The sequence below is a fragment of the Mustela nivalis genome, assembly GCF_964662115.1.
Source record: "Mustela nivalis genome assembly, chromosome: 10".
Taxonomy (NCBI): domain Eukaryota; kingdom Metazoa; phylum Chordata; class Mammalia; order Carnivora; family Mustelidae; genus Mustela; species Mustela nivalis.
In genome coordinates this window covers 41,606,088-41,627,043 of record NC_139029.1, presented here as the reverse complement: position 1 = coordinate 41,627,043, position 20,956 = coordinate 41,606,088, and the positions used below count along the sequence as shown (strand labels likewise).

General features: G+C 41.6%; 1 protein-coding gene across 1 annotated transcript in view; it reads right to left on the bottom strand.

Moving 5' to 3' along the window:
* TCEANC2 (transcription elongation factor A N-terminal and central domain containing 2) overlaps positions 1–20,939 on the bottom strand; it is a 36,063-nt gene extending 15,124 nt beyond the window's left edge. The window contains exons 1-3 of the mRNA XM_082688537.1: positions 20,800–20,939; positions 20,065–20,209; positions 9,184–9,325 (exon numbers count right to left, since the gene is read on the bottom strand). Coding sequence (XP_082544663.1) covers positions 9,184–9,325; positions 20,065–20,166 — 244 coding nt within the window. The 5' untranslated portion in view covers positions 20,167–20,209; positions 20,800–20,939. The remainder of the gene's footprint in view (positions 1–9,183; positions 9,326–20,064; positions 20,210–20,799) is intronic.
* Positions 20,940–20,956: the final 17 nt, after the last annotated feature.

The following is a 20,956-nucleotide window of genomic DNA, read 5'->3' as shown; positions in this document are numbered from 1 at the left end:
TAGGTGCTTCTAGAAACAGGAAAAGGCAAAGAAACCGATTCGTCCCTAAAGAATCCAGGAAGGAATGTAGCTTTGCCAACACCTTGATTTTAGTCCAATGAGAACTGTCTTCTGACCTATCAAACTGTAAGATAATCTGCATTTCAAGGTTTTAAACCACTAATTTTTATGTCAATTTGGCAGGGCATTACTCAATAGAAAATGAATATATGAATCTATAAGAAGTTCAATATTGCTAAAGCAATAACACAATCTATTAGACAACTTGAAAAGAGCAGGCCATCTGAAAGGTCCTTGCCACGAACTTATTCCATAACCTTGAGCAAGTTAAATCACAAACCCATTCATTCACTACCTCATTAACTCATTTATTCACTCAACAAACATTTTTGGCTTCATAGAGAAGACTGGGTTTCACCTGGATCTTGAGGGGGAAGCAAGAGTTTACCATGGACAAAGGTGTACTTTTAGGTTTCAAGAGATGACATGACATGATATAAATACATCATAGTTTTGTCACTTATTATTTGGTTTTCTGACCAAGGGCAAATTACTTCAAACTCTCTAAGCCTCGGTTTTCCCATTTGTAAAATGAAGAAAATTGTAACATTCCCCTCATACACCTGTTATCTGGATCAAATGAGATCACAGATGGGAAAGTACTTTGACGGTACAGGGTTTTTCAGTGTTGTTGATCAATCATAAATGAAAATAAGACATCTCTGAAATCAGATCAATAGGACAGACATATAATTTTCCCATAATAGTGCAGTATTGCAAAAGGGGCCATGCTTGCTCCCCCTAGTCAAGAGGGCAAGGCCTGACCCCACCGCCTTACCGGACATTTACCCCATACCCCTTGCCCACTTATTTCCTCTATAATAAAGGTATCTAGTCACAGAACCCTTAATTCAGTGCCAGGTCCAAAGGCTTTTGCCCAGCCAGCCCCTGACTTTCCAGACCACTTGAGAAAAGTGAGGTCACACATTTCTTTTGCGTGTTAGGGTCTGCATGCCATTTTTCTGCCCTGCCTCTCTCCCTCTTCCTTTTTAATTACACTCCCTCTGTCTCTGCACTGGCTCCTGTTCTCCCTCCTACTTACCCACCACAGACATTCTCTCAGTTTCAATCCTTTAGCCTTTTCTTTTACTTTTATTCAGAGAATTCAACCACTTAGGTGACTGTAAGCAAATGCTTTTGGGCAGATGACTTCCAAATATGTATTGTCTGTCTTACATCTCTCTTCTGATTTCAATCCACTGTTCCAGCTGCCTGTTGGACATTTCTACCTAAAGAGTTTATGTCCCAGCAAAATCCTAGGCATGTTGACTAAAATGGGAATACTAAGAGAAAACTCTCATTTGGGGTACATAAGAAAAGGTACTAAATCCTGACTTAAGGAGGTATGTTTGAGCAGATGGCAAAACCCAGAGAAATGCTCTGATAAAATAAAGGCCCATATGGCTGGAGTCCGGGGCACGATGGCAGTCTGTCTGCTAACCAGGAAAGAACCCTGCCCCAAGAGACATGGGCTCTCATTACATTTCTGGTGCCAACCTCACTAAGTGGCCCTGGATAAGTCACTTCATCTCTCTGGTTCTGAGCTTCTTTGTTTATAAATTGAAGGAGCTAAATGGATTTAAAAGTGTTATGACATTGACTTTAGAGAATTCAGAAAAAGAAAACAAAAATGGTCAGATCTCAACACTAAACAGGCAAATAATAAAAACAATTCACAAAAAAAGGACAAAATGCCAAAAAAAACACAGACAATTTATTCTGTGCAGCAAATGAAAACAAGATGTTATTTTTACCTATTAAATTAGTAAGATTTTAAGAAAGCAGCAGGAATATAAATCAGGACATTTCTAAAAGTCTTAAATTTCAAAAATTAGTGAGGACAGGAGATACATACCTAAGAGTCACCTGAATTAAGTCACCTCAGTTAAACTGGAGAAGTGGACAAGCTCTCTGGTTAAGTTCTTTCTTTCTTTAAAGATTTTATTTCTTTATTTGAGAGAGAGAGAGACAGAGCATGAGCATAGCATGAGCATTAGCTGGGGGGGAGGAGATAGAGGGAGAAGGAGAATCGGATTCCCGGCTGAGCAGAGAGCGCAATGAGGGGCTTGAATCCAGGACCCTGAGATCATGACCTGAGCCGAAGGCAGATGCTCAACTGACTGAGCTACCCAGAGGCCCTTCTGGTTAAGTACTTCTAAAGCAGTGGACTGAGGTCTGAGATTTTTGGAACAGCACCGTCTGTTAAGGGAAAGGGACGAGAACGAAGAAACAGAGAAAGGCAGGAAGTGGGATATATAAAGCTAGAGCGAGCCATGGAGAACATTTTTGTCCTTGTCATTTTCACTGATTTGATCAATATATCCTGAGCTGCTGCTATATGCCGCACTAACAGTTGAAACACACTGGTGAATAAAAGAGCAATGTCCTGCAAATACAGAGCTGCTAGTTATGAAATAAAAAACAAAGAAGCAGATAAATGAGTCATTATAAACTCAGATAAGGGGTATGAAAGAAATAAACATATAAAAAAATGAACATATAAAAAAATAGACACAGAATTGGGAAGAAGTTCAGTGTCATTAATGTCAACAGAAAAGAGAGTAATCAATGGTCTCAAGTTCACAGTTCTAGGAAGATGAGAAATGAGACAAGACTACTGGATTTGGATAGAAAGAAATCACTTGTGTCCTGCAAGGAAAGAATAGTGGTGTGGGAGAAGCCAGGACAGAAAGGGTTTTAACGAAGGAGTGAGGAGGGGCAGAAATGGCAGTTGTATCAATCATTTTTAAAGGAATGTGGCTATAAAAGAAAGAGATGGAGGAAAGGACAACACAGAGAAAGGCATATTGGTGTCCTCATTCCCTCTCATCTCCACAGTCAGACCTTGCTAAGGCTGGTCCCTTCTCCCAGACAAGGTCCCTCTGTGAGCCTGTCACTCAGCAGGTTAGTGTCTCCTCTGTTCCAAAAACCAGAACTTTCTTCCATCTCACATTCCCTTTCTGATACTGCTGCCTCTCTCTTTTCTTTCAACACAAACCTTTTTTTTTTTTTTCATGATTTTATGTATTTATTTGACACAGAGATAGAGAGCACAAGCAGGCAGAGAGGCAGGCAGAGGGAAAAGGAGAAGCAGGCTCTCTGCTGAGCAGTGAGCCTGAAGCAGGGCTCCATTCCAGGACTATGGGATCATGACCTGAGCCAAAGGCAGACACTTAACTGACTGGGCCACCCAGGTGCCCCTCAAATTGTCTACTATCAGTTTCATTTCCTTATCTTCTCTTCTCTCTTCAAGCTTCTGCTCCCAACCTTGCTTTTGAGACTGTCCTTACCAAAATCGTTAAAGACCCTACTTTGCAAAATCCAACATCCAATTTCTAGATCTCATTTATTTGGCCCTTTGACAACAATGGGCATGCTGATCTCGGCCACCACCCCTCCATCCCCAGCAAATACCCCACTCCTTCCCACTGTATGACAGCATGCCCTCCTTTTCCCCTTCTATTTCTCTGGTCACACCTTCTCAATTTCCTTCTGTAAGTCTCTTCAATATTGGTATGCTGTAGGATTTGGGACTTGGCTCTTAGCTTTTCTTATATATTCTCCCTGGACAAGGTTACTTATTTCTATTGCCTCAATGTCTGTCTATATGCTGATAATGACTCTCAAATAGATATATATGGTCTCTCCTTAGCTGCAGTCTTGTACATCCATCCAACATCTTATTGGACATTTCCTCTTGGCTGTCCCACAGTATGTCAAACTCAGTAAGTCTAAAATTGAACTTTATTTCCCCCATCTCTATAGTAATAAGTGGTACTGCCATCCACCAATTTGCCCATATTAGAAATCTGGGCCTCAACCTTCATTTCTTTATTTTCATTCCCAACATCCAATCAAAGGCTATGTCCTTTGGATTTTATTCCATTTATATCTCTTGATTCCAAGCACATGGCTCCATCCCCATGATCACTATCCCATCCAGGCCACTCTTATTTCTCACCTAGACATTTTAATTGCTTTTAACTGGCTTTCTTCTAGGTCTGCTTCTCTTCAACACTCTTCCTGTGTGGTGGACAGATTTTTCTAAGATGCAAATCTGAATATGTCACTCCTCTACTCAAAACCCTTCAATAACAACCACTTATTTTCCTTGAGATCTCAGGCTTTATGGTGGACTAAAACTATCCACCGCAATAGATTCTGGATAAAAGTCACCTCATTCTCTCCTCCAAGACAGTAAGCAGAGGCTAAAAAAGTGGGGTTATCCTAAGGAGTGATGTTAACAGCAATGCTGCTGAAACTCTTAACTTTGGACCAGTGGTAAAGTGGGAGAGCTAACTGTGGGACTCTGATACTGGGCTGGGATCCTTGCAGATCTAAATATTCCAGGTCAGAAGTGGTCTTTGACTACTGGCAGAAACAAACAAACAAAAAGAGTTAATTCTCTAGAGGGAAGCTCCAACCTAACCCCACAGAATTCCCATGGATTAAAAGGGGGGAAAAATGAGCTCACAATTAAAAATCAACAAGCACACGGAAAGGCAAGCACCAAGGAGTCAGAAGAAACAAAGATTTAAATCCTCAAGAACTGGGACGCCTGGGTGGCTCAGTTGGTTAAGCAGCTGCCTTCGGCTCAGGTCATGATCCCAGCGTCCTGGGATCGAGTCCCACATCGGGCTCTTTGCTCAGCAGGGAGCCTACTTCTCCCTCTGCCTCTGCCTGCCATTCTGTCTACCTGTGCTCTCTCTCTCTGATAAATAAATAAAATTAAAAAAAAAAAATCCTCAAGAACTACAAGTCCTAAAATAGATGAAGAATACAGAAGAACCATACATTAATATTTAAAAAACAAAAAGCATAGGGGTGCCTGGATGGCCAGAGGGTTAATTGTCTGACTTTGGCTCAGGTCATGACCTCAGGGCCAGGGTTCAAGACCCAAGTTGGGCTCCACGCTCAGCGGGGCATCTGCTTGTGGATTCTCTCTCCTTCTCCCTCCCCTCCCCCACTACTTACACATACAGCTCTCACTTTCTCTCAAATAAATAAATAAATATTTTTATTTTATTTATTTATTTATTTATTTAAAGATTTTATTTATTTATTTGACAGAGAGAAATCACAAGTAGATGGAGAGGCAGGCAGAGAGAGAGAGAGGGAAGCAGGCTCCCCACCGAGCAGAGAGCCTGACGTGGGACTCGATCCCAGGACCCTGAGATCATGACCTGAGCCGAAGGCAGCGGCTTAACCCACTGAGCCACCCAGGCGCCCAATTTTTTAAAGATTTTATTTATTTATTTGAGAGAGAGACAGTGAGAGAGAGCATGAGCGAGGAGAAGGTCAGAGAGCGAAGCAGTCTCCCCATGGAGCTGGGAGCCTGATGCGGGACTTGATCCGGGATCATGACCTGAGCTGAAGGCAGTCGTCCAACCAACTGAGCCACCCAGGTGTCCCATAAATAAATAAATCTTTAAAAATACTAAAGAAATAAAAGGCACAGTGAAAAGGATGTACAAATACTATTGAAAGAGACAGATTGGGGTGGGGAAAACTTGTAAAAATGTAAATTGGCTTTGAAACAAAGAACTCCATGTATGGGCTAAACAGCAGATGAGAGTGAGCTGAGGAGGGAATTAATGACTTGGAAGATCTGTATCTGAAGAAACTTCCTGGAATTCTGTGAGATAAGGAGATAGGATGACTGATAAGCTAACTGTTGAATCCCCAACTGAAGGGAATAGCAAAAATGAAGGAGGCATTTTTGATGAGATAATGGCTATAAAATTTCTACAAATGAACATAAATCTGCAGATCCAGGAAGCAAAATACATAAGAAATACGTGCTATAGTAGCCAGTCTACTAATAACCTCCAACGATCCTTAGCTCTTGGTATTCATAACCTGTATGCGGTTGCCCCTGGGGCAAGATTTTACCTGGGTTGGTCTGTGTGACCAACAGAATATGACAGAAGTGATAGCATGCCACTTCCAATTTCAAGATTTCCATGAAAGACGCTGTGGCATCCATCTTGGTTGCTCTCTCTCTCAGAGGGCTTGCTCTGGGTAACGTCAGCTGCCATGTCATGAGCAGCAGTAAGGAGAAGCCCAAGTGATGAGAAAGTGAGGCCTCCCACTGGCATTCTTTTTTTTTTTTTAAGATTTTATTTATTTATTTAACAGAGAGATAGAGAGAGACAGTGAGAGAGAGAACACAAGTAAGGGGAGAGGAAGAGGGAGAAACAGGCTTTTGGCTGAGCAGGAAGCCTGATGTGGGACTTGATCCCAGGATCCTGGGATCATGACCTGAGCCAAAAGCAGATGCTTAACGACTGAGCCACCCACGCGTCCCCGGCATTCCTTTGAATGAGCATGTTGAGATGCTCAAGCCCTGGTGAAGCTTTCAGATGACCACAGCCCCAGCCAACAGCTTGAAAGTAACCTCTTAAGAGACCGTGAATCAGAACCACCCAAATAAGCAGCTTCGAGATTCCTGACCCTCTGAAAAACCATATGAGGTAACAAATACTTAAGCTGCTAAATTTCGGGGGACTTTTTAACCCAGGGATGGGTAACTAACACACACTAAAACCAAACAGACTTAAAAGAACTTTCTCCATCTGGTCCAGACTGTCTCCCATTTCACTTCTTGCCACACTCTTTCCAGCTTATTACATTTCAAACACACCAAGCTTTTAGTTTCTGGAATGCATCATGTTCTCTCCCACCTCCAGCCCTCTATACAGCTCATATGATGTTCCCCACTTCCTAACACGTTCTTCAACACCTTCTTCTCTACTTCCAACATGTGTACTCTGTTGGCTAGCTTCTACCCATCATCAGAGCACTCATCACACTGTATGATAAAGTCTTATTAAACTGTCTGCCCTTCCATTAGACTGCAGGATTCAAAAAGGGGGATAATATCTGTCTCCTTCATTATTACGCCAACACAGTTCCTAGCACAAAGAAAGTAGTTGGTAAATATGTGTCCCTTATAGCCCATAGGATAGAGACAGGCAGGAGTCTAAAGGTAGAAGAATATAAACATTCTCAGGCAATGATCCAAATGAATTTTCAGCCTAGCTACTGAAATAACTACAGCAGAACCGAGAAACCCCTATATTCCATATAACCTCAGGTTTAGGGAGGATTTGGGGTAGGGTTAGTACTCAAAAGTTGGATACTTTCCAGCTCCTCCTAAGTTAAGCCCCTGTGTTACGGTTTCATTATGATCCTTGAATTGAAATCTATGAACATTAGACATACCCATTCTTTTTTTGTTTGTTTGTTTGACAGAGAACGAGCACAAGCAGGCAAAGCAGGCAAAGCAGCAGAGGGAGAGGGAGAAGCAAGCTCCCCACTGAGCAGGGAGTCCGATGTGGACCCCAGGATCATGACCCAAACCAAAAGCAGTCACTTAACCAAGTGAGCCATCCAGGCGCCCCATTCTTAAAAGCACACTCACAACTGTATTCAAAGGACAAACGGAAATATTTTTAAAAGTAATCTCTCTGCCCAAAGTGGGGCTTGAACTCACAACCCTACGGTTATGAGTCATATGCTCTACTGACTTAGCCAGCCAGGTCCCCCCCAAACAGAAATATATATATTTTTTTAAATGATCACCTGTTCTGTATTTGTAGGACAATTCCAGCCTATTCCACCGATATTTAAGATCTGATTAGAAATGGTGTTTGTGGTGTCTGCCTAAATACACACACACACACACACATACACACACTCGCGTCATGAAATATTAATCACTAGTACCCTCTACTGGTGGAGACACCTTATGAGCCCATATGAATGGTCTTATTGCCCTCTAGTGACCACATAAAGAGAAAATCTAGCAGCAGATGGGAGAGTCTCCTTGGCCATCATGATAGGGTTTTACGTTCTTTAAGCATCTAATTTTCTCAGGTTCTGGTTTATATTACAGGGGTGCAACTCTCAGGACTCTTGGGGGGCCCTCTGGGGGATTTCACAGAGCTCTTGCCAGCTGTTAGCGCCCGTCTGAAGCTGCTCTCTCTTTTGCTTCTCATGAACAAGAGGTCAAGGGGAGGCAGAGAAGGCAATGGTTGCACTAGCGAGGGCAAGAACAGCAGCTGTGAATGACTACCTTGGACTCCCTAGGGAGTCGGGAGCAGCTTGAGGAACACATGGTGGTCCTCCCTCGCATATTATTCACAGTTGTGTACTCTACTAAAATGGCAATTCAACCAAGTCCCCAACTTACCTTTTAAATATCTCAATGCTGTAATAAATGATGTAGTGGCAAATGTTGCTATCATTTTGTTTGTACAAACCACACTCTGCGAGTTATTTCTACTCAAGACAGAAAAGCTGAGATTAAACATCAAGATTTAACTGAAATGTCATCTCTTCTATGAAGCCTTTTCTGAATTCCCCAGATGTATGTGACTGCTCTGTCCTTTGTGCCAGCATGTGCCTTGTACAGAACAGAAGGATAGCCAGGATATTATTTATAGGTTTCTGTTCATAGCCTACAATATTTTCTGCTCCTGATGTCTACGTGCTTGTTTCTCCCACCAAACCCTAAGTTCCTTGAGGTCATGTTTCAGACATCTCTGCACAACCAGCATCAAACACACTTAAAAAGTTATCCTTAGGGGCGCCTGGGTGGTTCAGTGGGTTAAGCCTCTGCCTTCGACTCAGGTCATGATCTCAGGGTCCTGTGATTGAGCCCCATATATTGGACTCTCTGCTCAGCAGGGAGCCTGCTACCCCGCCCCCCTGCCTGCCTCTCTGCCAACTTGTGATCTCTCTGTCAAATAAATAAATTAAAAAAAAAGAAAAAGTTATCCTTAGATCACTGATGGTTACCAGTCCATGAGTTAAGTACAGAAACTGATGTAAGCATTTAGAAACTTTAATAGCAATTTGACCAAGTAATTCTGTATCTGCTGAATCTAATGAGAAAAAAAAAATTAGGGCATGTATTTTGTATATTTTCTTTTTCTGGCAATTTTTATTATATATTATTAAAATATTGGTCTGCAACCAATGGAGAATTTTTTAAACAATGGTCCTTCACCATAGATAATTGGGGAGTACTGATATGATTAATAACTTAATGTTTGAGGGAGGGAGGAAAGGAAGGAGACAAAATACAAGCACTTTTCATAAAATTCAGAAGGAACATACCTATCCTTGTTGATTTTAACACTTCCCTGGAGGGTATTTTCTTCTTTAATTCTTGTAAAGCTTCCACTAGATTCTCTCTGGTCTGATCAGGAAGCTCCAGTGTAGTTTTCCATCTTTTTATGTCTTCTATAACCACAACTCTCTGGGAAAAAGAAAAGTCATTTGGAAAATGGAACATTTTCATTAGAAAAACATCTGCCTTCACCTGAGCTAATGGGGCTCCTATTGACATATGAATTATTGATTATGACCTGAACCAAAGCACAATGTGTATGATGGCCCCAAATGATGGGTAATTGCTTAAAAGCAGGTCCCGCTTACTGCAAATCAGGAAGAGAGTTACATCTATTAGGAAAAGTGCAAGTTTTAATCTAACCATGTCAGACACCGCTGGGCACTTAGCAGAGAGAGGCAATAAGGATGAGAACAAAAGAAAAACGATACTAAGGTGAACCAACACTATAGCTCACTTAAGTGTCTTAATTCACACGCAAGGATGGAGAGTGAGGAAGTCATAAAGGCATATTTATTTCAACAATAAAAAGCATGCCTCAACAGCTCCCCACTTCCTACATGATAATATTCAAACTCTCTTATTTGAAAAAAAAAAAACCTTAAAAACTTCAAATGCATAAAAAGGTAGAGTAATAGTAATTGAAAAAAGTTAACATTTTGCCATTTTGCATAAAATAAAACAATGTAAAGTTTGTCTCCTTATATCTTCTCCTGTTACTAAAAGAAATCGCCACCTTAAAGTTGACACGCATCTTTGCGCTAAGTGTAGAATAGAAACAATTAAGGAGGTGGGGTTGTGATCTTTGCAACTGTTCTGTAATTGTGAAATTATTTTGACTACAAATTTAAAGAAAAATTAAACTGAAGACAAAAGAGTAAAGTTGCTTTTATAATTACAAAAAAAAAAAAAAATCTTATCTTGCATGGTTACTACGCTGGGGGAGGTGGGTCCAGTTAGGGAAAGGAAGGGGGCACAGAGGGCTTCTGGGATTCTGGTAACGTTCTGTTTCATGGCTCTGGATACTGGTGACACAGATGTGCTCACTTTGTGAAAATCTGTCAAAATGTCCACTCATGATTAGTCCACTTTTATATATGCAGACTATATTTCGATAAAAAGCAACTAAAAAAAAAAAGTGTCAATTCCCTTCCGTGGCTAGGGTCTGCTTCCAGCCTAGCATGGCGAGATGTCGGACTCCTGGCCCCATCTTTGCTTCCCCTCCTCCCCTCCTCTGCCTGTTTGCTTTGACCTCTCACCCTTCCAAGTTACAAGCTGGGAAAGGAGCGGTAAGGGCAAGCCTTCACTTCTTTTGTGATACACCCTCAGGTGTGCTCTCTAGTCTCGGCAGCCATGTAAAGCGGACTGTTTTTCTCGTATGGGATGCTTCTGTGGCTCCTTGGCGACCTCCCATTGTTTTGAGACAGCACCTGCAGTTCTGGGAATGTTGGCCATGCCTCGTTCAGCCAGCTGATTACACGTCCCGTTTTTGACAAAACACTTTACAGACTCTCTTGGTAGGGGTGTCATTGTCCTTCCAAGGATCCTTTTGAACCTAACCCCTTTTAATTCTACTCCAGGCCAGCCAGCATTTTCTCTGTTGTACCCACATCTTTGCCCTGAAGAATTCTAAGGGTTAACAGCCTTCCCACACAGCCACTCCCTCTTTTTAGACTTTCCCAGGCACCGGTCTGGTCTCTGTGTGCACCAGCTCCAGGAACAGAGGTCCAGTTCTCCAAGGGAAAATACCACAGCCCTCCCACTTTATCCAAATGAACTCTCTCTCCTCTCCTGCTTTTTTTTCCCTCCTCTCTTCCTTTAACTTCAACCTTCTTTATAGCCTAGAGTAGGCGATGCGTTCAGGATTCCAAAACTGGTCTTCATGTACTGCCTTCACAAGTTCTACAGTCTGCAGTCTAGAATCTCATTTGGGAACACACTTTCCTTTGTTCTCAGGCTTTAGGTGCTTTAGCCAAAAATGAGAAGTCCTTTGTTATGATTTGCTACAGTATAAAGCACTATCATTAGTGCTAAATGGTATGTAAAATAAATAAACAAAACCAGGTAAGGGGTTATATTCCATAGGAAGAAGGTGTAAAGTATAAACAGAACATTTTACGAAAGGCTTTTTCACTCATTATATTTTCTTGACTCATTCATACTGATATACGTAAACCTAGCTGATCCATGTAATAGTAATGAATAATATTCCATCATTTTTATATACATATGTCTTAGAATTCTAAAATGTATTCCGCTAATGGTTATCTAGGGTCTCCCTACCCCATATTTTTCCAGTTATAAACACTGCTTGGATGAACTCCTGCCTATGACATATTCAATACTGTCTTCCATCTCTTGACTTTCAACTTTTCTGGGTCATTACACTTTACATAGCCTATGGTGGCTTTATTTTGTACCCATCCGCCACCCAATCTGAGCATCTCTATCTTTTTAACAGGCAAGGGTAATCCATTTGCACTTAGTATAGGCACGGATATAACAGGAAACACATTCTCTTTGCTTCTTTTTCTTTTCCTTTCATATCTTTGCTTTTAAGTTTAGGTTTCTTTGATCTTGTTTTTCTTTACGGTTTGGAAATGATATATCCTATTGCTATCATTTTACTGTTCACCCTTACAAGTTTTAAGATGTAAGCTCAGTGAAATCTATCAGTGTCCTCCTCATAAGCCTCTACTGTGGAAACCCCTATTAGAAATATAAACAACTTGTCTGTCCTTCGTGTACCTTTTCTTTCACATTTTTCTCCATTTCTCTGTGATGCATTCTAAGTGATTTCCTCACATCAAGCTTCCAATCCACCATTTCTCTCTGTAGTTCCAGCTAGTCTACTTTTAATCTATTCAATGTGTTTCCGCATCAGCAAATAATTTTTTCATCAGACGGCTTAACATTTCCCGCAAAAATCTGCCCACTTTCTTTTCACACTATCCTGTTCTTTTCATTTCTAGTCTTTTATCTCTGTGAAAATTCACATAGAGACCTCTTTGAGATTATACTCTTATCGCCAATTCTTGGGATAGAAATGCTATTATTTATCTCTGTCTGCTCATTCTCCCTCTGGGAAATCCGTTTTCTTGGAGAGTTTGTAATTTTGACCATAAGTTCATCTTTTTTTTTTTTTTAATCTTCAAGTTTTTTTTTTTAATCTTTTCTTTTAAAAAGTTTATTTATTTATCTGACAGACAGAGATCACGGGTAGGCAGAGAGAGAGGGGGGCAAGCAGGCTCCCCGCCAAACAGAGAGCCTGACGTGGGGCTCAATCCCAGGACCCTGAGATTATGACCTGAACCAAAGGCAGAGGCTTAACATACTGAGCCACTCAGGCGCCCCACCATGAGTTCAAGTTTAATGGAGACTGTTCTCTATGGGAATCTGGTGCCCCAGGTTGTGAGGTTTTTTGTTTTTTTTTTTAAAAGATTTTATTTATTTATTTGACAGAGAGAAATCACAAGTAGATGGAGAGGCAGGCAGAGAGAGAGAGAGGGAAGCAGGCTCCCTGCTGAGCAGAGAGCCCGATGCGGGACTCGATCCCAGGACCCTGAGATCATGACCTGAGCCGAAGGCAGCGGCTTAACCCACTGAGCCACCCAGGCGCCCGGTTGTGAGGTGTTTTAACAGGGAAATCTCACATTTGCCTTGGCCAAAACCTCTGGATTTCTGTTTCTATACCAGTTTTTATGCTATTTTTCTTTTGTTTTGCCCAGAGTGTAAATTTAAAACTATGCATGGTCATAAGAGTGGGGTGCTAATTTATTGTAGTCAATTCTTTTCCCTTCCAAAACTCCTGAGATCACAGTCTCATGCTGTTTCCTTGGACTAGTGGAGGGCATGTTTCTAGTTCATTTTTCATAAACTCGGTAGACCTGTTTTGGCTCCCAGCTGCAGGTGGAAATTATTAGCCTGAGCCCTTATCTGCAGTTCCCATACTAGCCCTAAATCTCACACCCTAAGCATTATATCTGGCTTCATAAAACTGTTTAGCTTCTGCTCCCCCTTAAAGCTCAGGGTTTGAATTTCCTCTCTCTTCCTGGCATCTGAGGATTTCTCTTTCTTGCTTTCAAGCTCAGCTCTGTATTAGAGACTTTTTATCCAGCATTTCCACATGGTTGGAAAGAGGTTAGGGATTCCACATCAGACCATTCCAGTATAGGAAACTATAGAAACCCACACTCTAGCATGGCATAAAAGGCCTTACCTGACTTGGCTCCTGACATCTTTTTCAGCCTCACCATTTGGTCCAGCTATAGCAAACTATTTGAAGCTGCCTAAACGAACTGCAGTATTGCAGACCCTCTGCCTGGGATGCTCTTTTTTAGCCTCAACCATATGATAAACACCTGTTTATATTTGAAGACTCTTTTCAAGCATCCCTTCTGAGGCCTTTCTTGACTCTCTCATACCAAACCTGACCACACTCCCTTTTGGGTCCTCTGTAATGTGGACATACTTCTATTACTGTATCTGCCTTTTATGCACATACTTTTTAAAGGCTGTCTTCCCCTCTGACTAGGAGCCATTTGAGGGTTGGTACAATTTATCTGTCTCACTAGCCCCAATGCACAGTAGGTGTAATTGAAGAAAGCCATCTCTACCCATAAGGACTGAAGCCCAGTGTAGTTTTCAGATCTGAAATTTTAGGTCAGAAATAGAAAAATCTACAGTCAATTCCAGAACAGAAGAATCCCATATATATCTGAGAATGTTTCCTTATTTCTGTCCAAATATGGGACCCAAAATAGGTATTTCAAGTTGTTCTCTGAATTAGTTAGAGGGACAAGGGAAGCGGACACAGGGTATCAAAGGGGAAGTTACATGAGTAGTGGGAAGCTCATCACCAGAAAGAGTATATGCTGTCTCCTATACCATCTGGTCTTACAGTTGTGGCTGGTTGAAACATCAATTTTTGACAAGATGGAAACCATCCCACCAGAGAGGGCAGGGGACAATCTACTGGCTGATCAATCCTACAAAAGGAGCAAAGGTTTACAGACCACTCTAAAGTACTAAATCTAAAAGAATTAGCATATCCTAGAATCTTTTAATAAAAGATAAAAAAAAAAACTCCTCTTATAACTAAGAGAACAAATCACTTTCCCTTAAGGGAGTAAGAAGAGATTAACCAAATTAACCTTTATGATTCTAATGTATACTACATGAACTCTACTGGGTCTCACTTTTATTACATGTGATACGGCTACAGCAAAATTATTTCTAACAAACTGATAACAGAAGTCCAATGTTTCCAATGTTCCTAATATTCCAAGATTTTTATACCTCCTCTGCTGGACATTCAGATGCCTCCACTTTCCCTATAGGGGGCAGATAGCGAAACCAGACTGTCTAGTTCAAATCCCTGCTCTGCCACTTACCGCTGCATGACCTTGGGCAAGCTACTTGATCTCTCTGTGCCTTAGATTCTCCAACTCTAAAATATGAATGATAAAAGCATCCATTTCACAGAGCTGTTATCGAATTTAAAGAGTTAATATATGTAAAGCACTTAGCACAATCCCTGGCCCATAGACATGGGCTCAATAAACACCAGCAGTAATCACTACTATCGTTCCCATCATCACCAGTCCCAGCTCTAGTTTTCCTACCCAAGCCTCTCCTTTTCCACATGTGAAAAGAGGAAATTATTGGTCAGTTTTACTGCATGCCAGGCACAATACTTAGCCCTTTCAATACACATTTATCTATTCAGCTCTCATGATAATCCTGCAGGTTAGAGATGTTTCTGATGCTATATATATATATATATATATATATATATATATATATATATGTATAACTTATATGTATGTATATATATATACGTACAACTTTCTAATATTACTGACGAGGAAATTGAGGCTTGAACATTGAGGCTTGAACATTCAGCAGATTCTTGGTATTTAAATATGATGCTGGTATGTGGGAATAACTTACTTAGTAAAGTAGATCTAACTCTCTAGAACTCACATTTAAATCAACTTGTTTTTAAGTTGTCATTGTGTACACATAAAGTAAGCACGTTTGCGTGCACACAGCAAAGAAAAGCCAAAACTGCTTATTGAGCAGTTCTGTGTCACTACTTCCCCTCCACCTAGCCAAATCTTTTCAACCCTTTAAGATGCTCTGAGCATAAAACAGACACTGAGCTCTTTCTTCTGAACTCTTAACCCTTACTGCCTAAACAACAATTTTGTAATGGACCACATATGATTTTCTACCACTACTTACTAATTTCTTATAATATGATCTCCCAATAGGAAGTCCCACAAGGGCTCATACTTTCATCTTAAATTTCTTTTATGTTCCCTGGAGTATCTAGCTTACTGCTGGGCATAAAGTTGTTTTGCAGTAATATTCGTTAAACAGGGCATCCCCAGATAAGAATGATTATTGTTTATTCAATAAATTTTTACCTACAATGTAGCAGGCACTGCATTAGACCTTGGAGCAGAATCGGAACCTAATATGATACTCGGTCATCAGGAGTTTATAGTAGACTGCGGAAAAGTACAGTTAATCTGATAATTAAAATACAGTGAGGTAAGTGCTATGAGAGATATCTGAACCAAGTACTAAGACAGTATTGAAGAGGGAAAGATTAATTCCCCCCAACGGACCCAGAAAGCACTTCAACATTCACTTATTTAACAAATACTTATTGACCACTTGACATGTGCCAAGCACTGTGATAGGTCCAAGGATACAGAAGTAAATAAAATTCCAAAGGCTCCTGTACTCATAAAATGTACAATTTGGGATTCACAGGGAAAGTCACACTTGAGTGGGTTCACAAATGAGCACAGCAGTCTTCACAAAAAGAAAAGAGAAAGGTTTTCCAGGAAAAGGACCAGCATCAAGTCAAATTCCTGGAGACATGAAAAAGAAACAGTTTATGCAGACTCCAGTAAAATATGGGGATGGCTGGAGTTCATTCCTGGGAAAGGGGAGCTATGAAGCATGGAATGAGAAGGCTCCCTGGGGTAGATAAGAAAGGGACTCATATGCCATGCCAAGGCTTTTAGGGTTTTAGTTCATTTGGTCATTCTGAAAAATGCACTGTGGTCTTCTATATACCAAGCCCTGTGCCAAGTACTGGGGACACAAAAATCAGTAAGACATAGTCTTTCAAGAAGCTCAGAGTAGGGGCACCTGGGTGGCTCAGTGGGTTAAGCCTCTGCTTTCGGCTCAGGTCTTGATTCCAGGGTCCTGGGATCGAGCCCCACATCAGGCTCTCTGCTCAGCAGGGAGCCTACTTCTTCCTCTCTCTCTGCTTGCCTCTCTGCCTACTTGTGATCTTTGTTAAATAAACAAAATCTTTCTTAAAAAAAAAAAAAAGAAGCTCAGAGTATGGTAGAGTACAGCATTAAAAAACAAAACAAAACACAGCATAGCACAAAGACAGTATAACACAAATAAGGGCAATGACAGGGGCATGTTTACGATACAGGGATGGATGGGACGCCCGGGTGGCTCAGCTGGTTAAGCGTCTGCCTTCAGCTCAGGTCATGATCCCAGAGTCCTGGGATCAAGTCCCACATCAGGCTCCATGGTCAGCAAGGAGCCTACTTCTCCTTCTGCCTATACATGTTCTCTCTCTTTCTGACAAGTAAATAAAATCTTAAAAAAAAAAAAAGAAAGAAAAGATATAGGGGTAGCTTAGAAAAGGGAATGATTAGATTGGCTTTCTATCTGGGGGACAGAAGAATGATTGGGAAAGGCCACATAGTAGAGGAGACCCCTGAACTAGTCATGGGGGACAAACGGGAGGTGATAAATTGATGATAACAGCAAACACTTGCATATTAGTTCTGTTCCAAGCACTTATCATATACTGACTCACTCATCCTTCATAACTACCTTATAAAACAGATATTATCATTAATCCCATTTTATAGATAAAGACACAGAGAGGTTAAAGAACTTGCCCAAGGTCAAATAACAAGTGGTACGGCTGGGATTTAAACATAGGCCGTTTGGCTCCAGAGTCTGTGTTCTTAATTACCACACTATACTGCCACCAAGACAAGAGAGTAAGGCCATTCCAGGCAAAGAGTACAGCATATGCAAAGGGTACGGAGGTATGAAACAGCACACCATGTTGGGGAAATTGTGAGTGGCTGCCACTGATAGAATGGATAGGATAGTTAAGCAACTGCCTTCGGCTTAGGTCACAATCCCGGAGTACCAGGATCAAGTCCCACATTGGGCTCCCAGCTCCAGAGAGAGTCTGCTTCTCCCTCTGACCTTCTCCTCTCTCAATAAATAAATAAAATCTTAAAAAGAAAAAAAAAAAAAAAAGGAATGTCAACAGCAAGAGCAGCAGGGGTGAAGCAGGCAGGTGCCAGGTCAGAGGGCCTCGGGTGCCATTAAAAGAAATGTCTTCATCAGTAGGTAATGAGAAACCACTATAGGACTAGGCAGGGAAGTGACCTGAGTAGATCTCCTTTTCTTCTATTCCTCTGGCTTAACTGTGGAAGGGAGAATGAGATAGGATGCCCAAGGCAGGGAGACAATTTACCAGACCATGGCACTGCTAAGATTTTTAAATTTAAAGTGGGAGATGTTAAGGACAAGAATGATTTTTAGGAGACAAAACTGAAAACTGGATATAAGAGAGAAAAGAGTTAAGGATGGTTTCTAAGTTTCTAGTCCCAGTTACTTGGTATATGGATTTAAAAGTAAATACACAGGAGGAGGCGCCTGGGTGGCTCAGTCAGTTAAGTGTCCAACTCTTGATTTCAGCTCAGGTCATGATCTCTGCACTGAGCAAGGAGCCTGCCTAAGAGTCAGTCTCTCTCTCTCTCTCCCTCTGCCCCTCCCCTGCTCACACTCACGTGCTCTCTCTCAAAATAAATAAATGAATGAATGAATGAATGAATAAATAAAAATAAATACAGAAGAATAAAGAATAGGTTTGGGAGAAAAGCTACTGCATTTAAAAGGAATGTTATTTTCTCTACACCTAAAGCTTATTCTGCAGCTTATTCTGCTTCCATAATCTTTACATGGTATATTCTCATCTTCACATAAAGACTCTCAACTGGGGCATAAGTGGGGACACAGAGGGGAGAAGAGGCAGGTGGAAGTATACTAGAATCCAGATGTTTGCATATGAGTGTACGAGTAGTTCAATTAATACCCTTCTCTTTTTCTTCCAGCTTGGTATCACAATCCTGCCCACCACCTTCTGTCACTGAGAGTCACTGTTGTATATAACTCCATGAGTACTCTGACAAAAACAGAGACAGTTGAAAATTTTGGTTATGCACAGAACTCCAAGACTGAGAGAGGTTTTTAAAGACCATCTAGAATTCAGTAGCTTTCAACTAAGGGCTACCTGGAAATACGTGAGGGCAGTTTTGCTTATCACAGTGGGTGGTACTGTTGGCCTTTAGTGTCTGAAGGCCAGGGACGGTAAATGTCCAATAACTCACAGGACAGTTTCAACTAATGAAGAATTACCTTGCCCTATGTGACAACAATGTTCCTTTGAAGAACTACCAATAGGGGTGCCCGGGGACCTCAGTAGGTTAAGTGTCTGCCTTTGGCTCAGGTTGTGATCCCAGGGTCCTGGACTGGAACCCCATGGCAGGCTCCCTGCTCAGCAGGGAGTCTACTTTTTCTCTCCTTCTGCCCATCCACACTGGCTCATGCTCTCTCTCTCTCAAATAAATAAATAAAATCTTAAAAAAAAATACTGATAAAGTTTGACCCCCACATTTTACAGATGAGGACAAAGTGGAAATGACTTGCCAAAGATCACCCAGTTGTACTAGAGGGCCTAGAACTCGGGGCATCTGTTTATACACTCCTGTACTGCTTTCTAATATGGGTCTGGTAAGCCTGTGGCACATCTGGAAGAGGAGTCCAACTCAGTACATAAATCAAGTACTCAGAACACCACCTTGCTATCACAGCCCTGTACGCATCTTCTCTAGCCCCAGATCCCACTCTCACCATCAGAGATCCAGGCTTTAAGTACAAGTCTGGTAGTCATCCGCATGGAAAGCATTACAATAAATAAGGTTACCCTGGCCAAATAAATAAAACGTGACAAAGTTCGGGAGCATAAATATTAGGAGACTGGTAGAGGAGGAGGAACCAATAAAGGAAACTGAAAAGAAAATGTAAGAAGTTGGGATGCCTGAGTGGCTCAGTCAGCTAAGCATCTGCCTTTGGCTCAGGTCATGATCGAGTCCCTCATCAGGCTCCTTGCTCAGTAGGGAAGAAGAAAATAAAATATAAGAGGTCAAGAAGGCAAAGGGAACTAATTACAAATGTTTGCTTTTAGGGAAATAACTCTTACTTTATCATTAATTGGATACCCATGTCCATTGATTCCTTGTTGCCTATCCTGTATTTATTCCTTGCCTCTTCTTTGCGAAAAGAATTCAGACATGAAGAGTTTGCAAAGAGTCCATTAACACAGTCTGTTTCCCATTCTCAGCTACAGCTGCAGCCCAGGTGATACAGTTCTGGTCAATAAGACAGGAGAGTAGTATCATCACCCAGGCTTACTGAGTTTGTACAGAGTACATAGAATCATATTTCCTATTTTCACATTCCTAAAAGAAAAGAAAATGTTGCAAAAACACTTAAGGGGCTTGTTCTCTCAGCCAGCAAAACATATGATATAGCCAAAGTAATCAGAAGAGTGATAGAAGTGCATGCAGAGATTGGTAAATAGAAGTCTGTACAGAGTAGGGAAAAAACAAATTAGCAGTGATCCGGGACACTTCGGGGAGAAAGTATAGGAAGGAAGAATTCATAGGTCTTCCATAGTAGAACTCCACACCGCCTTGCTACCAGAGTCCTTTCCACATTTCCTCTAGCCCCAGGTCCCCTCTCACCTTCAGAGATTCAATCGTGGCCTGCTTGTAAATCTTTCCACCAGGAGCTTTCTTCTGAGGACTATTTTGGATTCTAGGCGTTCGAATGACGAATTTATCCATTGCTAGAGGACTGCCAACTACCTTCACGTGCTGGCAGCGCTTTCTGCTCAAGAAAGAGGAAAGATTCTAAAACGTCATCAAAACTGCTATGACGTACATGGACTTCTATTCTAGAAGCATTCCTGAATTATGACGATTCTTGGGTTGAATTTACAGGAAAGAAAATTTTGTCTTGGAAAATAAATATCTTCCTAAGAACTGAAACTGTATACAATAATCGGTGTAATTCCCGAGTTAATGCCTAGCATTCAGAGTGCACGCTGTGCAGGGGATTCCAATACTGGGCCAGGCATTGAACCCGGTGATTCTAAACGCCTTTTTAACTTAGGTGAGGTTGAGACAAGGTTAAGAGTTCCACTGAACTCCATGAGGCTCAATATCAACAGCTACCCCACCATCACCACAATCCTAAAGGTTCGCCTAGTAACAGGCAACCATTAACCACCTCCAGATCTCAGCAGGGTCCTCACAACAAGCAGCAGCCAACTCCAGGAACTGCTCGGTGGTGCAAGGGCCCTAACAGCGACAGTCGTGCCCCGGATCCCTGCGCAAAAGGAAACACCATCCTCCTCTACCCTCAGCACTCAGGAGCCCAGGAAGGGGAACCTAACAAAGGTCTGACGTGAGACCCACCAGGAAAAGCAGCCCTGCCAGCAGCTGGACCCTTCCAGAGTGCACCCTCTGAGGACCCACTCCTGTCTGCACCTCGGCGATCAGAATTAAACTGATGCTTCTTTCCTGGACGGTGGTTTCTCCGACCTCAGAGCGCCTCTGAACCTCCGCAAACCAC